The following is a 23,159-nucleotide window of genomic DNA, read 5'->3' on the forward strand; positions in this document are numbered from 1 at the left end:
ATCGGCATTCGTCCCGACTGACTGGTCACAACTTAAGCCTTGTACGCAGCAGAATCCCTGGCTGAATGAACGTTAGCTACGAAAAGTAGTTACAAGTCCCGACATCGAACGCACTACACGTGTTAATAAGTTTCATACGTCACACGACGGCTGCCATAGAAATGAGGACTTCGTAACATTTCTATTTCAAGACAATTTCAATGTATGAACTAATCAAACAATTACCCCACAATCCTAAACAAAAACATCCCATTTGCGTTTTCCTATTCTATACTTTCTCATGATAATAATAATAATAATAATAATACTAACACTTATTAACTGCACTACCTTTCAACGTCTACGTATATATAAAATGGAATATATACTTGCGAAATGATCGAAGCGGAGTTATTAATACGAACGGACACATATACAAATACATGCATATAGGGAAGATGATTGCCACACGAAATAACTAAGACGTAAAGACACCGGCGACCATTTACATAACAATTACCCCCATCTCAATTATCGGTATAACGGTTACCCTATAGTCTCGCAGTGATAATAACTGGCGCCTTATGTTTCCCCAGTCACGCCTTCTGCCGTTGGGGCGTTTTGATCCGTCGATGTTCGCCGATGTCCCCCAACGACCCATCGTCGCACACCGCTGCGCGACTAATCGCGCCGAGAGAAAGTGCTTGTACCTGTAACAGGTCGTCGGCGTCTTCGCTAAACAGTGTCTTTATAATAGCTTTGTTGTTATGGTCGCGTTCGGTCTTCCGTAATGTCGCCACTAGGTGCTATCGATTAGTGATTGCCGCTGCAGAGCTATAGGATCTAGTTGGAAAGCGACAACGATGAGGGGTCAAGATGCCAGATAGAGCAATTGTATAATAAACAGCACTACACGACCATTTCAACACGACACATGCCAGAAGATCGCGGAATATGTTAGAATAGCAGCTAACAAAAATTAGCTAGGAAACCTGTCGGTAAAAAGAGCTTACGGTCGTTGCCGCGACCTTTTACCACTAGCCCGATTATGACTGCTGACCGAAGGCAGTTAGAGATGAATACATTCTACAACGAGTCAGCAATGTTGGAGCTGAATATTGCACAGAAATGAAGATATTCTCGTGCAAACTCCATCATTTCCCCGCTGCATCACTGTCTCGGCAGGGGAGGGGTGGGTGTTGAAACCCCCACAGTCCGCCTGTGAACTAATATTACCATAGAATCCTCTTAGCAGAGAACTAAACAAGAGTAGGTGCGATTGACTGTGTTCCATATATGTAAGCTGCTTGTCGCTGACCTGAAACCAAGACGCGTACGTCTTCAAGCAGCTTGCCGTGGTAACTATTGACAGACGGGCATGCAGCCTGGCGTTGGCGAAAAATTCACAATCGGGAATTATTAATTAAACGAATAACTGCGTGTACGATCTTTGTACGGGTTCATAAATCTGCTGGAGCTTAGTGGGTAAGGTATCCGCATTCCGATATTAGGAACACATTGTGGTGTGGGTTCGAACCCGGCCACACACAGACGGACGGTTGGCTTTGTGCTGGCAGTGGCGAGAGTTCTCCGATGTAGTGCTTGTGGCAATGCCGGACGTAAAATTCAACACGTAGAGGTCGGTTGCAGAAACCCCGGATAGGTCCAGTAGGACCCTAAGCTCCTAATGGAAACAAATGTTCTAGGTAAAACGAGGTGATCTCGAGGGATATCTTGTTCAGGTAAAAGTAACAATTAGGAATTCCATAATTAAAATTACAACATGGTATAGTAGTACGATGAAGAAAACTGGTTGATTATAATTTTTCATCGAAGGAAAGATTTCGTTATATATATCGGATAATCCTAAAAATAGCTGTGTCATGTAACGCAAGATGCGTTCGAAAACATGACGTAGCCAATTTATATTATAGAGACATGTCTAAATTCAGTGAAAGGTATCGCGTATGGTTGTTAAAGTTAAAAAACAAGGCCTGAAACTCTGGCTTATCGCCGCTCGATCTTGTTTAGGCGTAGCGCTAGCCACGGTGCATACGTCGTCATGCTGGCGTCGTTGTTCTGGTAGGACAAATTGAATACATGTACAAGATCATCTCATATAAGATCCACTCTTCCAATAACAGTCAGCGTAAATATTAGCGTCGGTTGTGAAATAATGTCCATTTCACCATACAACTCAATGCACAACCCGATCGATCGTACAACTCGTGACAACCTTAGGAAATGTTCCGTAGCCTGCCTCAGCAGCTTCCGTCTGCTATTAGTCTTCAGGAAGGAGTTGTGCGCCACATATACTTGTATCGTTGACGGTCTCCGAATTTATGTTGACTATTACCCCCGTCGTATATCCTCACCCCGTGCGACAAAGGCCCAATAGAGAAGCAAGGTGTAATCGTATTGATTGCAACCCAGGAGAAGCATGGATAAGCAAGAAGAAATCGCGTACCAACTATTGTATATGCTTTCTTGAGAGCTGATAAACATTTGTCGTTGGAACTGTGCAGACGGATGAAACGCAACGTGGGTACTAGATACTCGTTACAACATTAAGGGCTCAAATCCTGGGTCTCCAGTTTATAAACTCAGATGTAAATCAGCTAGGTGCATTGATCCTGTATTGCTATTGGTATACAACTTGTTTTTGCTGACTCAAGAACCTAAGCGAGTCGAACGTTAAGAGGTACTAGTTTTTAGAGTATTTTTAGGCAACTATCTTCAAGGTGCTAATTGATCAAGAAGCTATTGCAGAAATTCGATTTCGTACTTTAATATTATTGTAAAATTCAGTATATTCGGCAAATAATTATGGCGGTCAATAGGTCATATCTCGGATCTAAGTATATCGTTCTTTCGGCCAGCGTCTTTCAATGAAACAGCGAGATTTCGTTACGATCAATATACGTTACCGAAACGAACCCACCATTCGAAAAAGTCTAGTAAATTATCTACAGTGAACCAGCAGTGTTATAAACTGTAATATCCTCTTGCTGCATAGCCATAACTATTGTACTTACTGGCAACACCGAAACTAATCGAATCCATCTCCTAACCAGTTATTCACTTTTATGAGGCGACTGTGTATATGTATACACACACCTCTCCTCCTATGTATACATATATAGGGGGAGAGGGAAGGAGGGAGCTAGAGAGAGGAGATAGAGAGAGAGAGGGGGTTGGGAGGGAAGAGTTGTGGAATATTATGGGCTAAAATTTTTTTAATTCTACAGCCATGTGGGACGTAAACAATATGTGAGGCTTGACGATTTACTGATATATAACATGAGCGCATTAATAAGCTATCTAGCGATAGGGACCTAGAGGAGCTGAGGGGAGCGTGGTCGAACAATGGCGGAAAAAAGTTTGATGGAAGAAAAGCGCTAGTCCTCTTTGATGAATTCTCCAATATTTTCTATAAATTCCAATAGTAATTTACAAAATAACCGAACTGGCCTTTATTGATCTAAACAATATAAAAATTCAAAAAGTACATTTCTTCACTGGCCTGTTGCTATATAGGACATATGTTTGACTTACTAAATACCGTTAAAGGTTTCAATAAATTACCATATATGTATGTGCTGTCTCTTCTCAATAGTAACGATGTTGATAGCAATGTTTTTCTGGAGTTGTCGTGACCCAGAAGCAGAAGTATTAATCACGATAATAGTAGCACATTAGACACGCGCCAATAGTCAGCCGGTCAATTAATTACTTAAAGTCAATCGAATCAATACGTCCCCGCAAATACAAAAAAAAAAAAAGAAAAAAAAAAAAAACACGAACTTGTGAACCCATTACAACAATAATTATATGCAATTTTGGCAAAATCTGTGTCTGCACGCGCGAATTAAAAACTCTTCATAAAGCATTGCCGCACCACGTAGACGCAGACACCTATCTATAATTTAATATTGTGGATATCTTTTTTTTTTTTTTAATTCCAATACTAACTTTACCAATACAGTGTGCTCGATATACTTGCATCATTTTCAATGTGAAAGACATTACGTTTTCCGTTGCTATTCACCAACGAAATGACGGCCATGGCCCATTATATAAACGATTAGATACGGTTTTTTACATGTTATGTTGGTATATGCAGGGAAAAAGAGCGATAACTATTTCCTTCCAATGTACAACAGTTAGTATTTTAGATAATTTTTTTGTAATTTTCGTAGTGTTTATTTAAATCAGATCGAGACACTTTTCTGCCGTATCGATAAGGCCATAGTTACTCTCCGTTCTAATATCATCGTCCGAATATTGTCAAACCGGCTATGGTAAATGTTACAGTTGTAAGAGCATTCAAAGGTCTGTGTATCAGATACCTCGGACGAAGAAACACCCCGGGGCGGAAGCTTGCATAGTTGTTTCTATAGCGCCATGAATAGCTTGCCTAGGAAAAATCTTAAGGTGCCCAGGGAAAGTCGTAGGTCGGCACGTTTCGACGGATTATCAGCTATTGGTTTCAAACACCAATTGCCGTTACAGTCCGTTTTATCGGCCAGCTCGTCATAAGTCCAGGCGTCAAGCTACCTTAATAGTTTAATGGCTGAACGTCTCTTGAGAATGATCACGTTTATTTGTGAACCACTTGCAGAAAGCGGACGAACGTTGAATGGGCCTACCGTCTTCGTATATTTTATCCAAATGATCAGATTTATTAGTTTTTCTTTAGACGTAAATATACGTTTCCGTTGGTAGTGTCTGTATGTCTGTCTATCTGATCGTAACTTTAATTTATGTCATCTCAGAGGATCGACTCGTCTCGCAGGCGTGCTATGATTCAAATTTAGAGATTTGTACTGCAATCCACATATGTATGTACGCATATATGTAGTATCAGTAATTAATAGCAGGCGTGAAGCGATGTCGAAGGCGACAGCGCGTGAGGAGATCAAAATAAACATTTGACTGTCATTTGCTTCGCTTATAAATTGTCCCGTACCCTAAGTACATCAAAGACCACGTCTGACTGCGTTTCAACATATAGCCAGCTGCGCAGATCTGCACTTCTGGTGAAAACATAAATGAAGAAAAGCTCTCGTAGTCACTGTTCGGACGTCTGTGTCCGTCTTTTCTCCGTATTCGACCGCGTCATTAACTGGCGACTCGACTGCTTCTCTGCGACAAACTCGCTTTTTGAGAGCTACGTACAAGTCACGTTCGTTTTCGAAATGCGCGCGCGGTTTCGAAATGGCCGTCTGCGGACCAGAAATGCATCCTTATTACTCACACCCTCATACAAAGCACTGTGTTAGGTAGACCTATCGCCTGAGTGTTACTGTACATGCGGTATAAGATAGCTAAGTAGATCTTCGTTCATTTCTTTACGGATTAGTTCACTTCATCACTAAATCAAAGAGGTACAAATGACTGTATATGCTACGCCTTTCATTTGTCCACTAAAAAGACAGGCCAAAGCCGAAGATAAAGGACGAGGCGCAGAGGCGTGATTTAAGCAACAACAATCGTATCGCCATAACACCCAGGCGAGATAAAGAGACCATGATAAACCGCATCACATTTACTCGTATTAGGCGATAATTGCAGTTAACAAGTTTCTAGTTTTGTTCGATGGTCTTGTGGAAGCAGGCACTGGCAGATTCACCTCCTTATGTTTGTACCAGCGACTCCGCATTCGGTTGAAAAGGAACTGGGTCCCTGAAGCCGTTGCACCAAACTACTTTTGTATCTCGGCTCTCGATCTATGCACATGAACATATGTGTGCTTACGCCGTTTTTTAGGACAACGCGCGTCAGGCCCTTCAGCACTCGTTGACCGTTCCGCTTGAAGGTGAAGTGGCCTATTGATGACTTTTGCAAACGTCCTCTTGAGTACTAAACAATCAATGAACTTGAACGATAGATGGGTTATGATCACGCCATAGCGAACAGGCGCGTCGTGGTGGCGAGCTGTTGTGTTGCTGCGGACGCGATAGTTGTTGGCGTACGGCGAAAACAAAAACAACACGACTGTGGGACCAAAAAGAAGCCGCCGATGAACGAATGAATGAGTGGCGGCAACGCTGCACTGAAGATTCGTAGGTTAGCCAAGAACTAACGAGAGGTCGACGATGATAATGAAGAAGCTTGCTCCAGGGGAGCTTAATGTAGACCCCTAGCGGGGGTTGAAAGCTGACGAGAAAATGAGAGATCGAACCAATAAAGCAAGGCTGAGTAAACGAGAATGGAGAGACGAGCCGGGTTGGGGATCTGAGTGTACGAAATCAGTAAAAGTGTCTATAAAAGATAGACTAAGCGTCGGTCTACTTCACTGTTGATACACAGGTAAGGTGCAATGTTCGTTATTGAAACGGGGCATAATAAAGTAGTGCAGTGGTCGAACAGGATAATAATAACTTGGTTAACTACGGGAGCCACGATGGATCGTAAGCGACTACGATAATATGAAAGTTAAAGCGCCTTTGTATTCGGATATTTTTAAGTCGCTGAGTTCGCTATCAGCGGGCTTCTACAATGTCTATGAAAGCTAATATCGGGAATCAAGAGATCAAGCCGGGGCGATTGGAGAAGCTTTAGGCTGTTTCCACTTTAACTTGTCTACACTTTTTATGTAGCTGACTAGTTTACGTTTGCTCCCTACACAGTATTAGTTCTTTATCAAGTTAAATTCATCTGTTTCCCTCCTCAAATATAGTCAACAGTTGTTTGCGTCATGTTCAGTCTCCAGGAACTTGAGGATAACTTGGATCGAAACTTTGCGCCCTGGGTTCGGGAATATGTGATTCAAGGATTTACAAACCAACTCACATATGCTTTCACTAAAAGAATGACTCTATGTTGAGTGTTATTTTTAAATATATACACGTATAACAAACAAAGGAAAAAATATATATGATGCGCACAACAGGGAGAGAGAGGTGTGTATAGCAGTAACAAATCAGATGACGTTGTTTAGTATAGCTAACAACGCGCACTGCCTACCGAGTAAGTTTACTCTGCTTAGGTCAAGTGCAGTAACTGGAACTTCTTGTCGACGGAGCAAAAACCCTTTGCCTACCGACCCGTCTTACTCATGCACACATACAGACATTCATGTTAATGTATTTACGAACTAGAGACATGGCTTCGGCTGTTGTAAGCATCAGTCGTGCCCTTCGCCGCCATCTTTAGCAAGCTATCTTTGAACATTCATCGTTTCGCCACTCGCTTTGCACTATTCATAAAGCAGCATCAACAACAGGGAAGCGACGGGACCTGAAGTCGGCGCGCAATATAAACATCCCCCTCGCCTGCACCCTGTGCTTAACCGACCACACGCCATAGACGGAATTAAAAGAACCTTGTAGAGAATTCTACGGAGAACGACAGTGGACCGAGGTTAGCGTATGGTAAGGCCATTAACTTGTAAGGGCCATGGAAGTAGTAGTGGCATCAGCATCAAAGACCTGATCAACGGCAACGTTAGTGATGACAATGGCGGCCGCTTCGCTGTAGCCGATGCGATGATGCACAGTGAAGTGTTCTATCTAGTCATATACCTAGATCTATGTATATGGGTGCGCGTGTGTGCATATCGACGCCCATACAATAATCATACGGAATGAGATAGAGAAAGCTAGCAGTTGGAAGCGACAAAGCGTATCTCGCGCCCTCATTTGATCAAAATGCATCGCTGGCGTTGTGGTGCGGTGGTGGCAGCAATCGTAGACCGCCCTGTACATTATTACACGGTGCAGAAAAAGGGGAGAAATCAAAGAAGGGACAATGGGGCACTAACGGCAGGAAAGAAAATTGTTAATCTTGTGTTTTGCTCCCGCCATTGTGGATGCACTATGTTTCCCCTTCCCCTACCCCTGCAAGGTACATCCTCACCTTCTGACCCCCCCCCCCCCCCCCCAACCCACATGGTAGATCGCGAGACAGCGTGCTTTGTGGTTGGTTACATCTTATTGGCGGCAGGCCTATCGCATGGCCTGTGTGCAGAATTTCGCCAGTGGAGAGAGCAGCGCCAACAACGACAACGAAAAAAGAACCGTAGCTATCGATGTTCGCGCGTGGCGTGGGTGGGACGAAAATACCATCTACTTTTGTGTAATAGTTGATATTGTTTGATTGCTGAACAAAAAAGAACGAAGCTGAAAAAAATGAACGGAAGATAGCTTTATTAGACCTCGGTGGACGCGTTGCTGTCGTCATCGATTCGCCTTTGAGTGGATGAATTTAGGACAGCGCTGGTGGGTAGACAGGAATCAAACAGCGGAAACGCTTTGTCGCCTCTCGACCAACTCGAAGGTGGCGTTCCGTTTTCGACAGCAACGGATCAAGGTCGAAACGACCATTAGAGGTTTTGCCGGGCTGATCGTGGGTCTGTTAGTCTTCATTTTGTGCATTTTCTCAGCCTATTTTGTATATCACGAAGTGACGGAGTTTAGAGTGCACCATGTTTGAGGCACCAGAGTATGCTAGTGATGCGACGACGGTAAAAAACAAGAAGTGTTTGGTCTCGGGTGGAGTACTAGTAAGTGTCGTCGTTTGATCATTCTATTTATACGCGAATACACAGACTTTCATTTGTGGTTCTTCATTATGGGCTTTCAGATGTTCAACATTTGAGTCACAAGCATTGGATGCTGACAGATAAGGTCTCTCTACCGACACTTCTTACAGCATTAATCTGAAGCTACATTAAATACCGACAAGTTAAAGGGCGAGCTGGCATACGACCCAATACCTGTCTCGTTGTAGTATTTTAATTAACAACCGATTATTTATGAAGGAGTTCGAAAAAGGATTCAAACAGCTTCCATGCATAAGAAGCAACGGTGCTCCTTATCTTCTGAATTCCTCTATCAGCATTTTACGTAGCTTCTATGAATTTTTGTCAAAGGCTTAAGTTCTAACTTACGCGCTTCATATCTCTTTTGACGTTAGACAAGCTCTTTCCATTAAGTTTTTATCTTCACAGAAGACCTGTATCAGTAAAGATCACAACTGGATTAAGTGCGTAACAAAGGCACGGAAAACGCTAAGAGTACAATGTACATAACCAATCTAGATTTTTTTATTTCAGTTCTGTTAGTTTGTGATACATAGAAATAGTTTGTGTCACCGATTCAGGATTCAGTCCTGTGATCGAAAACCCTATGCGAATTAACGAAAAATCATGCCCGTCCTGCTGAACGCATTGGCGGTCGCAACGCTTCTAAGTGGCGGCCAGAGCCGAAGAGGCATGAAAAAAGTTGCTTTTCAAATAGGTTCGTTTCGTGAGTATGCCAAATTATTCCTCGTCTGTGTAAAAGGCTTCGTTTTACTGCGCAAATACTTCAAAGTTCATTCGCAGCCCGCTTCCTTTTTCTATCCCCTTCGGCATTTAGTGATAAGCGTGAACTTCAAGCATAGGGCTATCAGCGATGCTCGAACACGATGGGTGCATAACTGGCACGTTGTCGTCGTTACCACAATGCTGTTTAGCGCAGTGCCAGTAGACACCCGAGGACAGTGACGATAGGTCCAAAGCGATAGACGCATCATCATTTGCCCCAGCACTCGTTCTCTGCCAGTATATTACGCGTTAACTCGTTAACTATAGTATATGTGGAAGCATCGAGCGAGCACCAGGTTGGGCGGCACTTGTCAGTTCTAACAGATAGCTGTACAAAAGCCTTTTACCATTACCCATGGGCCCATTACCCAGAAGAATCTACAGGATTATGTCACTGAGCAAAGCACAGCGTATTAATGGTAAAGCGGTATCGAAAAGCAAACAACGAAATTTTATAAGTAAAAGACTCCGCAAGCTTGGAATCGAGATGAGTATTTAGCAACTAAAATAGGTACATGTATAGGCTTGAAACCTCTTACAATCAACAATATATTCCACATTGTCGCCCTGGAGGTATATTTTGAGTATATACCGTTATAGTCTATGGCCATACTGAGATGTATTACACTCTAGATGAATACAGAAACAGAAATCAGGCCGATTTAGATTAATTGAGAAACATACGTATTATTTGGAATGCGTACATTGGAGTGACTGACTGATATTTGTCCTCTCAGTTGTGCTGCTGTACTTTTTAACCTTTATCTACCTTGAAAACCTTTAGCTAATAAGCACTTTCTAATGTTTTATCTAATACTTAGGCACCTCTGTTATCAGTACCATCCTTTCGTCTTACTCGCTAGTTCCATCGGTAATTGGCATGGCTCTTCCTCCGTAGCCCGTGAACGATGAGGTGTATAGCTGGCTAGAACGGTTCAGCCGCCGCTGACTCGTCCTGACATACAGTCGTCACCTTATGACCGGTCATTTCACTAGCCAGCAGATAATCTTGGCCTGCACGGCATCCAGTGTCCTGGAGACAACCTCACCCGTTTGTTGTCTACTGGTCTACAATCCGACATTAGTTTCTCCACCGACAATATACCTTCCTGCCTACCCAGAAGACATACCTGTTGTAAGAAGGCCCAGTTGCACCAAGATAGGCTTTACGTGCGGCTTTAGGACCCCACGCCCCTACTCTGTCGTGGATAACTCTTGGATCCTGTGCACTGCGGAAAAGCAAACGGGAGGTGTTCAGGAGTCGCAGAGCAACCAACCCGACGAAGGCTGACGATTCTTCATTCAACTTAGCATCAATCTTTCGGCCTTTTTTCCCCGTTAATGAACAAGCCACATGTACGACAGATAGATAAGTTATGGTAGTTGCTAGGATAGTAACTGGATAAGGCCGTTTAATAGAGTCAGACATGATTCGTGAATGGCAAGTGAAGGCAGGGAAGAGATGGCAACATTCGCTTACCCCATTTCTTGCTGGGCTCGTTCGTTAGAGCTGAAACCGCCACCAAATGTAACCGCTGGATATCATGCTGGCCGGAAGGGGGTCATGCATTAGTGAAAGCCAAACCAGTATACGCAATTAGAGTACGGATGGATACGCTTCTATCACATATGCGCATGTGCCCTAGGATTGGCGCCACAAATCATTAAGACGGCTACCGCTACCTAACTTTCTTCATCTTGAGTCTTCTTACCCACAGACAAATGGATATCGGGACGGGAGGATGGCCGTGACAGTTGAGAGGAGCCTTCAACAAGCGCGCTTGTTTAAAATTGGATTTGTATGTGTTTTTGGGACATCGTTATGTTAACCATATAATGATGTCATGGTGCTTAATGCTATTCATTGTTCTTCGGACTGGTTACACCATTAGGTCCAGCGACGCCATTGGCACACGCTTAAAATGACGTTTTGACTGTTTCTCCGATAACTACAAGCCACTACTTGCCCTCAATTGTGCGTCAACGTCCTGCGTGAACGTCAAATCGATGTATAACTCTCAAACAGGGACGATATCGACTAAACGTCAAGCGTAAAGGCGGACGCATAACTTTTCCAATTAAACAACCATTTAATTGGAAACAGTATAAAACTTAACCAATTAAACAGCATTCAAGCCAACGAAAAGTAAATTCCTCTCGAACGCTACAGCTCTATAGGTGGCAAAGCGCGATGGCACCCCAAGCGATGAACTTAAGCCTCTACGCGACAACGAAGTACGCGTCCGTTAATTTTCGCTGCAACATTCGTTGACTAATCGAGTGTCTACTAATTTGTAGGAAAGAGAATTTCAACAATATATTGAATTAATTTGCAATTAAATGCGTTGCCTGATATTGAATTGAAGAGCTAGAACATTGTCCAGTTAACGAGCTCTAATACGTATAAGCAGAACCGGCCTAAAAAAGGCCAGGGCAAAAGTAATTGCGATAACGCCATTGATAACGAGCGACACCGCCGCCGCTGTTGCGGGCAGCGGAACGGGGCGTGTCGCCCCGTTCCGTTGTCCGCATCATCACTGTGTACACAAACGAAAATGTCAAAGTTGGTTTAATGACGCAATGACACAAATTGTAAATGTTTTTATCAGATCAACGGGAAAAATCAATTTTATCAATATATCGGTTTTCAATCGTTTATATATATATATATATATATATATATATAGCGTTCGAAAAGACGGAAAATGGCGGGCGTGCTGATGCGCAGTTAACAACAGTAGTAATGTAAAAGGGACTTGCTAGCCTAAACTGTGTTAATGACAAGTAGAAAAACGTATCCCTTAAAAAGATTCCATGATCATATGTTGTCTTCAGTAAAAACGCAGTCTATCAAAAGTACCAGCCATCTAGGGCCATAGCTGAGCTTATTTGATCTACCGCTAGGTTATTCCCCCCCTCCGCCAGGGGCATGTCAAGTTAAAAAAAATTTAGAGACACTGGTACTTCTCGAAGTGTCTGCGTGTCGACTCCTGATCGCATTGGGTTGGGGTTATGGGGTCAGTCCGAATGACAGCTATGAAAGTCTTCCTTCTCTCTACACCAGACAAGCTAACAGGTAACTATACTTCCAAATTAATTAGGACATCTTCTGGTAGATTAGTTAGAAATTAGCTTGATGGAAATTGCTGTCGAATAACTACTGTCAAGTTAGTTTTGCTTGCCAAAAGCAAGCTACTTGTAGCACGTTATACGAATTTGGTACCAAACGCAATAATTGCCCATGTGTAAGATTTCCAAAAACCAAGACCATTTACTAAAAAAGTTCGTAGAACTGCATTAAATAGTAGATCCATGAAGAACATCTTCACGTATTTTCTAGAACACTTTTCTGCAAAGTCTCTTTTATCTACATGCTGTGCTGTGCCTCAAGTAACGACCGGGCGTCTGTCTGTTTTTGAAATGTACAGAGTCAAACCTCTCCATCAGAAACTTTTCATTGCTCTAATGCATTGTTGGATTGCTAAATATAAAATTGCCATGCGTTTACTCTCTTTAGTTTCCACAGTTTGTATACGCCGCAATTTAGCCGTTGTCTATTTTTGTAAGGTAGATATCTGGTTTTCGAGACCAATGCATTATGTACAAATGCATCTTCGCTTCCTTCTGCCGCGAGGCTTTGATTGAATTCGATACTTCTTCAATCAGTCAGACTGACGATAGCTAGACTCGTCTGCAAAGAGCGGGCCCGAGATCGCTGGCTAGACTCTGTCTCGTGAGCGATTCCGCCAAATAGCAATGACCAACGTAACATCGATCGCGTGAGAGATATGGTCCACTCACCAGTAGAACAAGGAATTAATGCTAAGTAGGGACGCTACAAGAATGCAGAGAACAATAATGAAAGAAGACCTCTGAGCGATAAAGTAATTGATAATACCTGAATTGTGGGTTGGTCAGCTCTCAGCCAGTTGCTATCTATGACTTCTTCTCCGCAGCGTCTGAAGCTGCTGTAAGTGAGCCGATGATCGGATAGTATGCAAATGAAGTCCATTCGTCATATCTTACGCTCGACCTCTGATCCAATCTTGGCCAGTGATCAATTCAGGATAGATGCAAGAACGGAAAAAGCAAGAATTTGCTGGAAAAGCAGTACCGAAAAAAGTAGATGAACCGTTCACCGGGCACCAGCATCGATCAGGCTAGAAATGGAAGAGGAGCAAGCACGGTGATGGGTCGCTGCGGAAAGCCTTTTCAAGAAGCACAAAATTGTGGCCTATCCTTTTGTACTTTTCAAGGATTTGGTACGGGTCCGCCTGAAACGACTGAATGCCTTGATTCTAATCATCGACTTACTCTGTCTATCAGCTTTACTCTATTGATTAAAGATCATCTGTTGGCTAACCATTACTTAGTTATCTTCTATCTAACTAGATGGCACATAATCGGGTAATACGGTTCTGCGTAACGTGCATATCGGCTGGAGCATTTTTTGAAGATAAACAGCAAATTCAGCCCTCGTCCATTTCCAGTGCGGTTCTTTCATGTTATACTATAAGAGTTATGCTTCATTGCGTGCCCTAACGTAAGCCTTGCGCATTTAGAGTTGAAGCTTTATGCATTTTTTGATGCGCGACCCTAAAAAACTATCGACTCTGTGTCATATACGTTTCAACGGCCCCAATGCACGTCGCTCCCTATTTTCTGGAGGCCTCATTCTCTCCTACGAAACTGAGAACCAACAAGAAGATCCTGAAAGCAAACTTTCCGGCCCTTCCGCTCCTGCGCAATACCTTGTATATAGATGATTCACGATTGAAGGCGAAGGTACGATTAGCGGTGAGTTCAAATGGAAAAACACCACAAATTATAAGATAAACATACAATGCAAAAGGTGCTTTATTTAATCGAATAACTGTCACGGAACTTCGATGCTACGTTTTACGCGAGTACCCTCGGTACTGACTGGTAGAGTTGAGCCTTATCGGGCAAACAGACCGGATGAGTGTAACCTTCGCCGCCAGTGTTAATATATTGCCAAATACTGGAAATGGTCAAATAGCAAAAGTTGTACCTACCGTAAGAAAACATAGAACAGGATAACAGCAGTTACAGACACCTTACGGATCGAATGCTGCAGTCTGGCCTTGTTCTAAGCATCCGTAGGGGTACACGGTACTCTGAATGAGAAAAATGAAAAATGTTCGCAAACGTGGCGAAAAGACAACACAGTCCAATGGAAATAAGCATACAAACTTTGACTCGGTACTAGCTTCACCGGTGCATCTGCTACGGCCGTAATTACAGACCCTGCAGTCGTACGTTGTTGACGCCAACAGCCAAAGCGGCGCTTACCACGGCGAACGTTGGCACCGCCTACTCAATAACCTCAATGACAGCGAGCAATCAAATGCAAAAAAATCAAGATAATAGCCTAACTGTTCGGCGTCATTCGATTGTATAGACGGGACATGGCCAAACAACACGAAGCCGATTGCCAGCAAACGTGCAAAGGCATCACCATGTACTGCTATCACCTGTACACGAGGCAACGATAACCACTGAACCAGCAGTTACAACAACAGGGAGCTTTGACATCTTTGTCGATGCTTGGTCGTTCTAATCCCAGCCCCAATCCGAACGCCAACGACGCACGAGAAGAATAGCACGGGGCATGCCCTAGCAGCTGCAGCTTTCAGCGGCGATCGAAAACACGCCGACGGCGGTTAGAAAGGGGTCTAGCAAAGCTAGAACGTCTAACAATGATAGCTACAGTGGCGCTGTAGCAGAGCAGCGGAGACAAATGCAAACTGCAACGGAGCTGATGGCAATGTCATTGCAAATATGAAAAAAAGGTTACAACGCTTGAAGAAACGAACACATAGAATGCAGAGTGAACATACGCCGTATACGAATAGGCGTTCTCATACGCAGATATGTAAATGCTTACAAGAAACCACCGTGCTCCACCGATGACGTAGAGGGGAGCAACTCGAGCGCCCTCTGTTATTTTTATGTCTCTGACTCCTTAATGCAGAGTGATCGTTCAGCTAGCCGAGCAATCAACGTAAGTTGCCAATTGTACAAGGAAGATGGCGTGTAGAACAAGAAGCTAAGGAAGAAAACGTTAGCGGGCGGCCGCTTAATAAATAAATGATATGGTAGAGGAACGCTAACTAGCACCGTGATCAGTGAGTCTGGACATCGTCAAATGGAAATTTTGCGCTAGTTAATCATCTTCAAACTATCACAGAACAGCAGCGAGACTGATCATTTATTTGAAAACGATTTCAGCTTCTTCTTCTTCTTCTGTTCGCTCTCGATACAATCTTCGTTTAAAGAGTGCTTCAGCACGACGAAAATAGTGATCCGTATCACGATTTGTCGTTGCGGATCTTTTGTACACTGGGCACGACATAGAGCATTAGTTTTGATGAATGAATTATTTACTACGACTTACGAACATTTTAAATAAGCCAGACAAAGATGTATGACTGAAATGAAAGACAGAAGAAAATGAAAAAACTGAAAATATGAACACCTTAGATTGTAGCACGGCGTAATGCCGCATCTTGCCCTTTTTAACCCTAAACAACTATTCACATTAAAAATAGCTGCTAGAATATATATTAGAACCAAATTTTCCAGTGCGAGAGTGCGTTTATCAAACATAATCAGAGCATCCTGGAATTGGATTCTATGTCACATCATATATATGTATATATGTTTTTCAAACAATAATTTAATAAAACAGCTAATAAATCATACAATAAACGCTTTCTCATTGCTCGTGCCACTAATACCATACCTCTTCACGTACGAAACCTTAATAACCTACGAGAGCCTAGTAACCCTTTTTAGGGTTAAGTAATTCCAAATGGTTCTCATTTGTAACCTAAAGTAACCTGTTCGTATCTTCGGTTACAGATGTGGCAAGACATCGAAAGCGTATTGCTTGGGGACGGCGGCCAGTCGACCCATGAAGCTCGACAGCAGCGGCTTGCCGCTCAGCAAAACCTTCGCAATATGCTTAGCTCGTATAATCAAGGTTCAGTATCGGAACGTGTCGTCTATGCAACGCCAACCTCATCGTCGAACAGCATTCACTCACCCTCGTCCGACAAAAACATCAAAATTGAGTTCTTCACCGCGACACATCCGCCCCATCCCGAACCTGCACACCCTCAACCACCGGGACCTCCTGAAGCGTTGGCCTACCCGACTTCAGCACCATACCCTCATCGGTATCATCATACCCATCATTCGCATGGGATAGTCCAACCACCTCAGCATCACACAGCGGCTCACCTACCAACAACGTTGGAATCACACCATCTTGATCATCATCACCCCGAATCCAACGGTAGCGTGAAGTCTGAACCTGATCGAAGTTCCTCAGTGGCGCTAGCAGCAGCAACCGCAGCAGGAACAGCTGCTGGCCCAAGAGCATACCACCACTCACCGAGTCCGACCAGTCCCGATTATTACCAGCACCAATGGGGCTTTTATAGTGGGCCATCGGACGAATCTACAGCGAATCCCGACCAGCATCCAAGTGGAAGCGGGGGCGGAAATAATTCTTACCCGTTAGTTCATGGCCTGAATCGATTCTACCGACCGCAACGACCTTATGCCCCAGTTGGGGGACGAATCCCTTCACCACATCTTCGGCAGGACATACCGCAGACGATTATTCCCGATCAGCTCGAGCCACCGTTGTACGGCATGGCGCACATGTCCATGGGAGCTATGGGTCCTATCGGGGCATTACCTGGTTCGCCAAAGGTTACAGGAAAACGGGGTCGAAGAAGTCGGAACGGCCCCAAAAAGATCACCATCCATACATGTAGCTATCAAGGTTGCATGAAGACATACTCGAAAAGTTCTCACCTCAAGGCGCACCTTCGTACTCACACCGGCGAAAAACCGTACATGTGCAATTGGAAGGGCTGCGGTTGGAAGTTTGCTCGCTCGGACGAGCTGACCCGACATTACCGAAAGCACACAGGAGATCGGCCATTTCAGTGTCGGCTCTGTGAACGGGCCTTTTCGAGATCAGACCATTTGTCTTTGCATATGAAGCGACACACGGAAATGATGTGATTGCACAAAATTATTATACAACGCAGCAAATCCAGTAGAGATCAGTCGCCATCGAGGATTATTCCAAGCTGGCGGCTGCTAGGCCTTTGACAACATCGCTGTGTATATATAGCGGGAGGTCGTGTCGATCGGTTCGGGTGGCGTCTACAGCCTTTCATGGAAACGATGCTAAATGCGTCATACAACTCTGAAAAAGGTGATATATTTGACTTAATATTTTGGGTTTTTTTTTTTAAATATTACAATCTCGCCATTTTACATAAGTGGGGTTTGCATTTAGGCTATAATAATAATAAGGAGAAGAAGAAGAAAAGATGTATCGATTACTGCTAAATATATAATGAAGCTAATAAATTTGAGCCTTATAAAGGAGCGTTCGAGCCTTCTAGACCACAACCAATTTCAAACTGCAGATAAAAAAATGTCAGCGCACAGTACCTATCATGAGGTATAATAAGTGTTGTCTTCTAATTTACTTGCCCTTTAAAAACATATAAATTTTTAATTAATCGCTGCGTCTTTACATGTAGCGCTGTGTCAAATTTGTCAAAGTACACCGATTTTTTGCCGATGAAGAAGTTTTTTTTTCATTGCATGCCATCGTAAATTGTCTCCATGTTTGAATAGAACACTGAAACTCTCCAGTCTGAAACTCTGAGAACTTAAACACAAAAAATGGACATCTCAATTGTAAAACGTGTCCATTGACGATATCCGCAGATTTCTAGGAGCAAATATGTTAATAATTACGCTAGAAAAAAAAAAAGAAAAAAAAACTATTCTGTCGGCTAAAAAAACAATGTTAAAGCAGTGAAAAACAAAGTTTATGTTTTTTTGCATTATTCAATTTTGGTACTTGTCTATTTCCTTTCGAAGGAAACCACCGCCATTATCTATATCAAGTTATCGACGTTAAAAAGATCGATTCGTTCGATTGCTATAAAAGTACGAGATATAAACGCTTTAGAACCGTCTGTTTCTCTACGACGAGAAGGACGACGACGATAGGCCAAATAAATGGCCGATCAGGGCGAGCAAACGCCAAGAGACGTGAAAGCGCAAGCATGGAATTGTCGCTTCTGTTGTATCGCGTTAGAAATTCGGGCAAAGCGCTACCAAGGCTCGCATAGGAGCGCCGATGGAAATGTAGTAGAATGAGACATTTTCTATTTGCCCCAAAGCTTTCTGCTGCGCCAGTCCAAACAGGACGTACAGCGCAGCACAAGGACAGCACTGGCGATGAAAAAGGGAAGTAGTCAAGTATTTACGTGACAACTAAATATAATATTAAGGCCCTGTACTCTCTGATGCGTCCGCCGCAACAGCAGCTATGTCAGTGACTGCGCCAAAAGGGACGGAGTTAGCATCCCGTCTTCTCGATGTCGATGAGCACTTCGCCAGGTCATAAAGATCTTACTCTGCTGGCAGACGGGGTTGCTGGCGGCAGCTCCATAGGAGAGTGAGTCGGATAGTGAGCCAGGTACTCCAGCAGCATTTGCCTAGTCGGTGCAGTTAGCCACGTAGCTTTGCAGATAGGGGCAAGCAAATGTGGACCGCCCCACCGACCGATCAGCGAGGTCGAAGATGGCAGCTCAAGCCTCCTATTGTTGATGTGGCGACAGCGACTGACTCTGCTGCAGGGTGTCAGCGAAAGCCTGCTGTTTGGGGGGTCGGATGGTGTCTAGCCGGTGCTGTTAAGAGCAGAGCAGATGAGGCTAGGGGGTTCCGCAAAGCGAAAGGATCCGTAGGGATCATCTGGGTGAGTGTACAGCGACGGTACAATGACTAGGGGATAAGTGGCGGCAGAACCCGACCGTTCACCGGCACCGGGCACTTCGTTAAGATGACGGGTCCAGGGGAGGAAGAGAAACACATTGCCGTTCAGCCCTGGTAATGTCTGCTAGCTACACGCACTCTGACGTACGCGCACACTCGTGATTTCCCCTTCTCTTCAAATGGGGACAAGGAAGACCTTCGAAGCCTCCCACTTCAGCAGGCGGCGGCGGCAGCAGCAGTAGGAACGAGAGCATGAACCCGTGCCGTCGTTGTCCTCTCCCTATCAGACTTGTCGATACCCCACTGCCTTACAACGACGCGCGGCGAGCTGATCGAAGGGCATCGGCTATTTCTTTGCCCACCAGATAGCACCGTTTCGTTCGTTCGTTCGTTCGTTCCTCTCTCTCACTCTTTTATTCTTTCTCTTTCGGTTGATTCACTACCCCTACGAGCAGTAGTAGCGGCGACGGACTCCACCCATGCCCTACTGAAACTCCCGAAGGATGTTTTGGGCGCGGGCAGCAGCGCTTATTATATGAGGGCTGCTGATTTTAGGGAACTAAGGGGCCGAAGCTATGAAAGCACGGGCCGCGGGCGGAGGGAGCGCGCTAACAAAGACTGGGAAAGGGGCGGACTTAAAAAGTAGAAATCAATTTGGTTCTCCCAGAGCCCGCGGCCGCGGCCTTCGCCGACGCCGGCATCGACATAACGGGCGAAAAAAGAACGAAGTTGTGCCCCACTCCCGACGTCGACTAAAGGCTCGTTGCTGCTAAGGTCGCTGCTGCTAGCTTTGCGCTGCCCTTGCCTAAGGCTCAACGCTCAGCAAATGAAGAGGTACGCGACTGATGCGAATCACAAAAAAAAAATTGGGAGGCAGAGAGAACAATAAAATGTAAGAAAGAAAGACAAGACAGAAACAACGATCGAAAAATAGAAAAAAAATGCAATGATCTGATAAATGAGGCAACTGTTTGAGGCGAGTTCACAATCTAGAAGATGTCGATAACCCGAGTTTGCCCGACACCCAGAAAACCATAGTTAAGGTAAATGGCAAAGCTAGCTACAAATCATAATTGTCATGCTTTTTTTTCGCAATCATCGACTCCACGAGCATCCGATGATCCATTGGAACGAATCTTGCTGGAACAAGTTTACGTTTGTTGCATTTTAGCTAATACTAGTCGACATATTTAATTAATGAGTAAATTAGCTTATTGCCAGCTAAAAATTTCTCTTAACTATTTGCTATTGAGAGTCGGCATTTTCGACTATTTACGCACAGATTTATATATACAGCCCACGAACCCACGCAACCGCATTCATACCCACCGTTAATTCGAGTGACGCCTACTCGTAGGCGGGCGAACCATCGACCAAGTTAAACGTTCCGGCATTTTGTCCGCCTTATGTTCGTTATATACTATTTTTAGGGCCCATAATAATAATAATACTTGAATGGATAAATTTAGATTTTTGCTCGTCGAATTTGACTGATATGTAACAATCCATCTATAGGACATGTCGGTGCGCCTGAGACCGCAGCAGAGGGATTCATGAAGTCGACTTTATGGTCAGCCATATGATCGGAGCGTCCATTATTTATGTCAATGTCAGCCCGTTATACGATACGCTCCCTATGATCCGTTGGCCTCTCGCGGTTCTATAGAATACGAATGTACCCCCACTGAACATTTTCGTATAGTCCAAAAACGAGCACAAACTGGACATGAGAAAACGCTGTAGAAGTTATCGTAAGAAAAAGAAAAGTAATTATTTTTCTTATTATCGATTTAAACCGATTTAGATGGTTCATACGTCAAGTAAATGAGGTAGAGTCAAGTTCCATCAGGCAGACTGCTGGCTCCCGACCATCGCGAAACGAAACGCGTGTCTCTGAATGGACCTACTCTACGATGTATCAGCAGACAAATTCGTCACCCACTACGCTCTCACGGTGACAAACGGCGTGTAGCTAGCGGCGATGAGGCATCGGAAGCTTTTTGTGTCCACCTGCAAAAGCCCACTTATCGATATTGTCAGATTTTTCTATTAGTCAGCAGGGTTAACTGGCTGTGATAGCGTATATAGTACACCACATGAAATCAACTGATTTGGCATGAATCAATTTAACTGGGTCGTGTGAGCCTAGTGGGAGGGCCGACTTCACGATGCAGGGCGAAGCAGCTCGAAAAACAAAAAGCGAGCCGGCACTGTTTCGAATTGCAGACAACACTGAACAAATTGCGAATTGGCGAGTGGTACAAATATCATCACTGGCAATGCGCTACATCGATTTTTCACTATCTACAAAAGACACGCTTAACCACAACCGCTAAGGCTATCTTGTGTCTTGTATGGCTACCTGTCTCGGTAGGCCGCAAAACAATAAATGACCTTCAACATTCACGATCGTCGTGATCTGGGTGCTTTGAAGGCGGGCATTTGCTTATCTGTCAAAATGGAGTTAACTCCGTCTATGACAACAAACGACACAACTTTTAGACAATAAAGAGAATAGAACACAGTTTTCATATTTACTGAGCGCTTGGGTCTTTTTTGCACGCTCAATGGCGGGTGTCACAGACCTGCGGCGCTGACGGGGCTCGGTGCGACCGATCTGTCAGGCGTGGGGTCCGTGCATGCTTTTGAGACTTTGTATAGCATTCGATTAACTCTGAGGCAGCAAGCAACCCGCCTTCATCAGAGCATCTGCTTCAATCCAGTCGCGCGTCAATAGAAGCGATAGCATCTCAACAGGCAAAAGATTAGAACGAAGAGCCTCGGTAACGGGAGAAGCCAACGTTTGGATCGTTCTTCGTCGAGGGCTTCCGGTAGTGGAAGCTTACGCGCGGCTGTAAGCGGCCCGCTAGCGCGAAACGATGGGAAATCAAAAGTTCGGTTCTGACTGATTTCAGCTAACTATGTTGTCCATTTCAATAGCGTTGATGCGCCCAGCCAGCAACGACCATGTGTCCCAAGCCTGTCACATATTTCGCATCGGTTCGTCCAAGTTTCAACAACCATTCTAACACATTGTTAACCATTTGTATATTAGCTGTCTACCTTGAGACTACACCGAGTTGTATCAACCAAATCAGCGAAGACAATATATTTTGTATTTCATTGACCTTGTTTGCCCCACTGCAGGCAAACAGGTAGCTACCTATCTTCAGCCAGTGCTCCGTCATCGCTGTCGGTTAGCGAGCGGTAAACTGGGAAAGATCTCCAGGCCTACTTTCCACCCGACAGTTTTCTTAAAGTGTTCTCCTAGCGTTTCGTGTAGCGAGTCACGTACGACAAATTGAAACAGTGTCGGAGCTGATTAAGCTGGCCTCGACCAATGAAGTAACACTGGCCGCAATAGGCCGCTAATCCGTAGCGATTCGGACGACCGGAAGATCGTCAACGTCGGCAACTTTTCACTATTCAGCTTCCTATAAAAAAAAAAAAAAAAAAAACAGCTTGTTTCTTTCAACGTTTCAATATGATAATCTGGTTGAATAAGGATCTTAAGCTTGCACTATAATCTCACGAACTTTTCCATAATTACGAATCCACAATCTGTTCGATGCTTACCTCAATTATTTGCAGAGCTTACTGAATTTATTAAGTCTGTCGGTATAATGAGATGACACTATAATCTTATGACTTTTCTTTATTAACTTAGTTCAACGCTATTTTTCAGTAAGGTCATATCTATTTCTAGCTCGCCATTTTTACTGAGAGTTTTTCTAATCAATCTGCTGCTGATTTCAGGTTCGCCAGCTGAGAACATGGAAGGTGTAGAACGTAAGATCAAAACTACCTCAGCCATCGATTTACAGATCAACTCATGTATACTGATTTCATTAGCGGATTTCCTAAACATCTAATGATATCCTATTGGGTGGTGTGAGAGCGGCTTTTGCAAACAAGCGTTAAATAGTTAACCTAAGCGTAGTGGTGGTCGAAAATAACTGAACCTAATGTTACCTATGTTAATGGTAACTTAATAGAACTATGTTACCAAACACGCGTTCGTCCACTCACTATA

At 43.9% G+C, this 23,159-nt stretch overlaps 1 protein-coding gene across 2 annotated transcripts in view; it reads left to right on the forward strand.

The window, feature by feature from the left end:
• LOC111249211 (uncharacterized) overlaps window positions 1–23,159 on the forward strand; it is a 66,890-nt gene that overhangs the window by 21,119 nt on the left and 22,612 nt on the right. Inside the window, exons 2-3 of one of the 2 annotated variants that reach the window (XM_022802774.2) lie at window positions 16,175–17,546; window positions 22,883–22,915. In XM_022802774.2, coding sequence (XP_022658509.1) covers window positions 16,175–17,350 — 1,176 coding nt within the window. In that variant the 3' untranslated portion in view covers window positions 17,351–17,546; window positions 22,883–22,915. Of the gene's footprint in view, window positions 1–16,174; window positions 17,547–22,882; window positions 23,147–23,159 lie in introns of those variants that run through there. The other variant, XM_022802773.2, reaches the window with a different exon arrangement.

The sequence above is a fragment of the Varroa destructor genome, unplaced genomic scaffold (assembly GCF_002443255.2).
Source record: "Varroa destructor unplaced genomic scaffold, Vdes_3.0 BEIS01000004.1, whole genome shotgun sequence".
Taxonomy (NCBI): Eukaryota; Metazoa; Arthropoda; class Arachnida; order Mesostigmata; family Varroidae; genus Varroa; species Varroa destructor.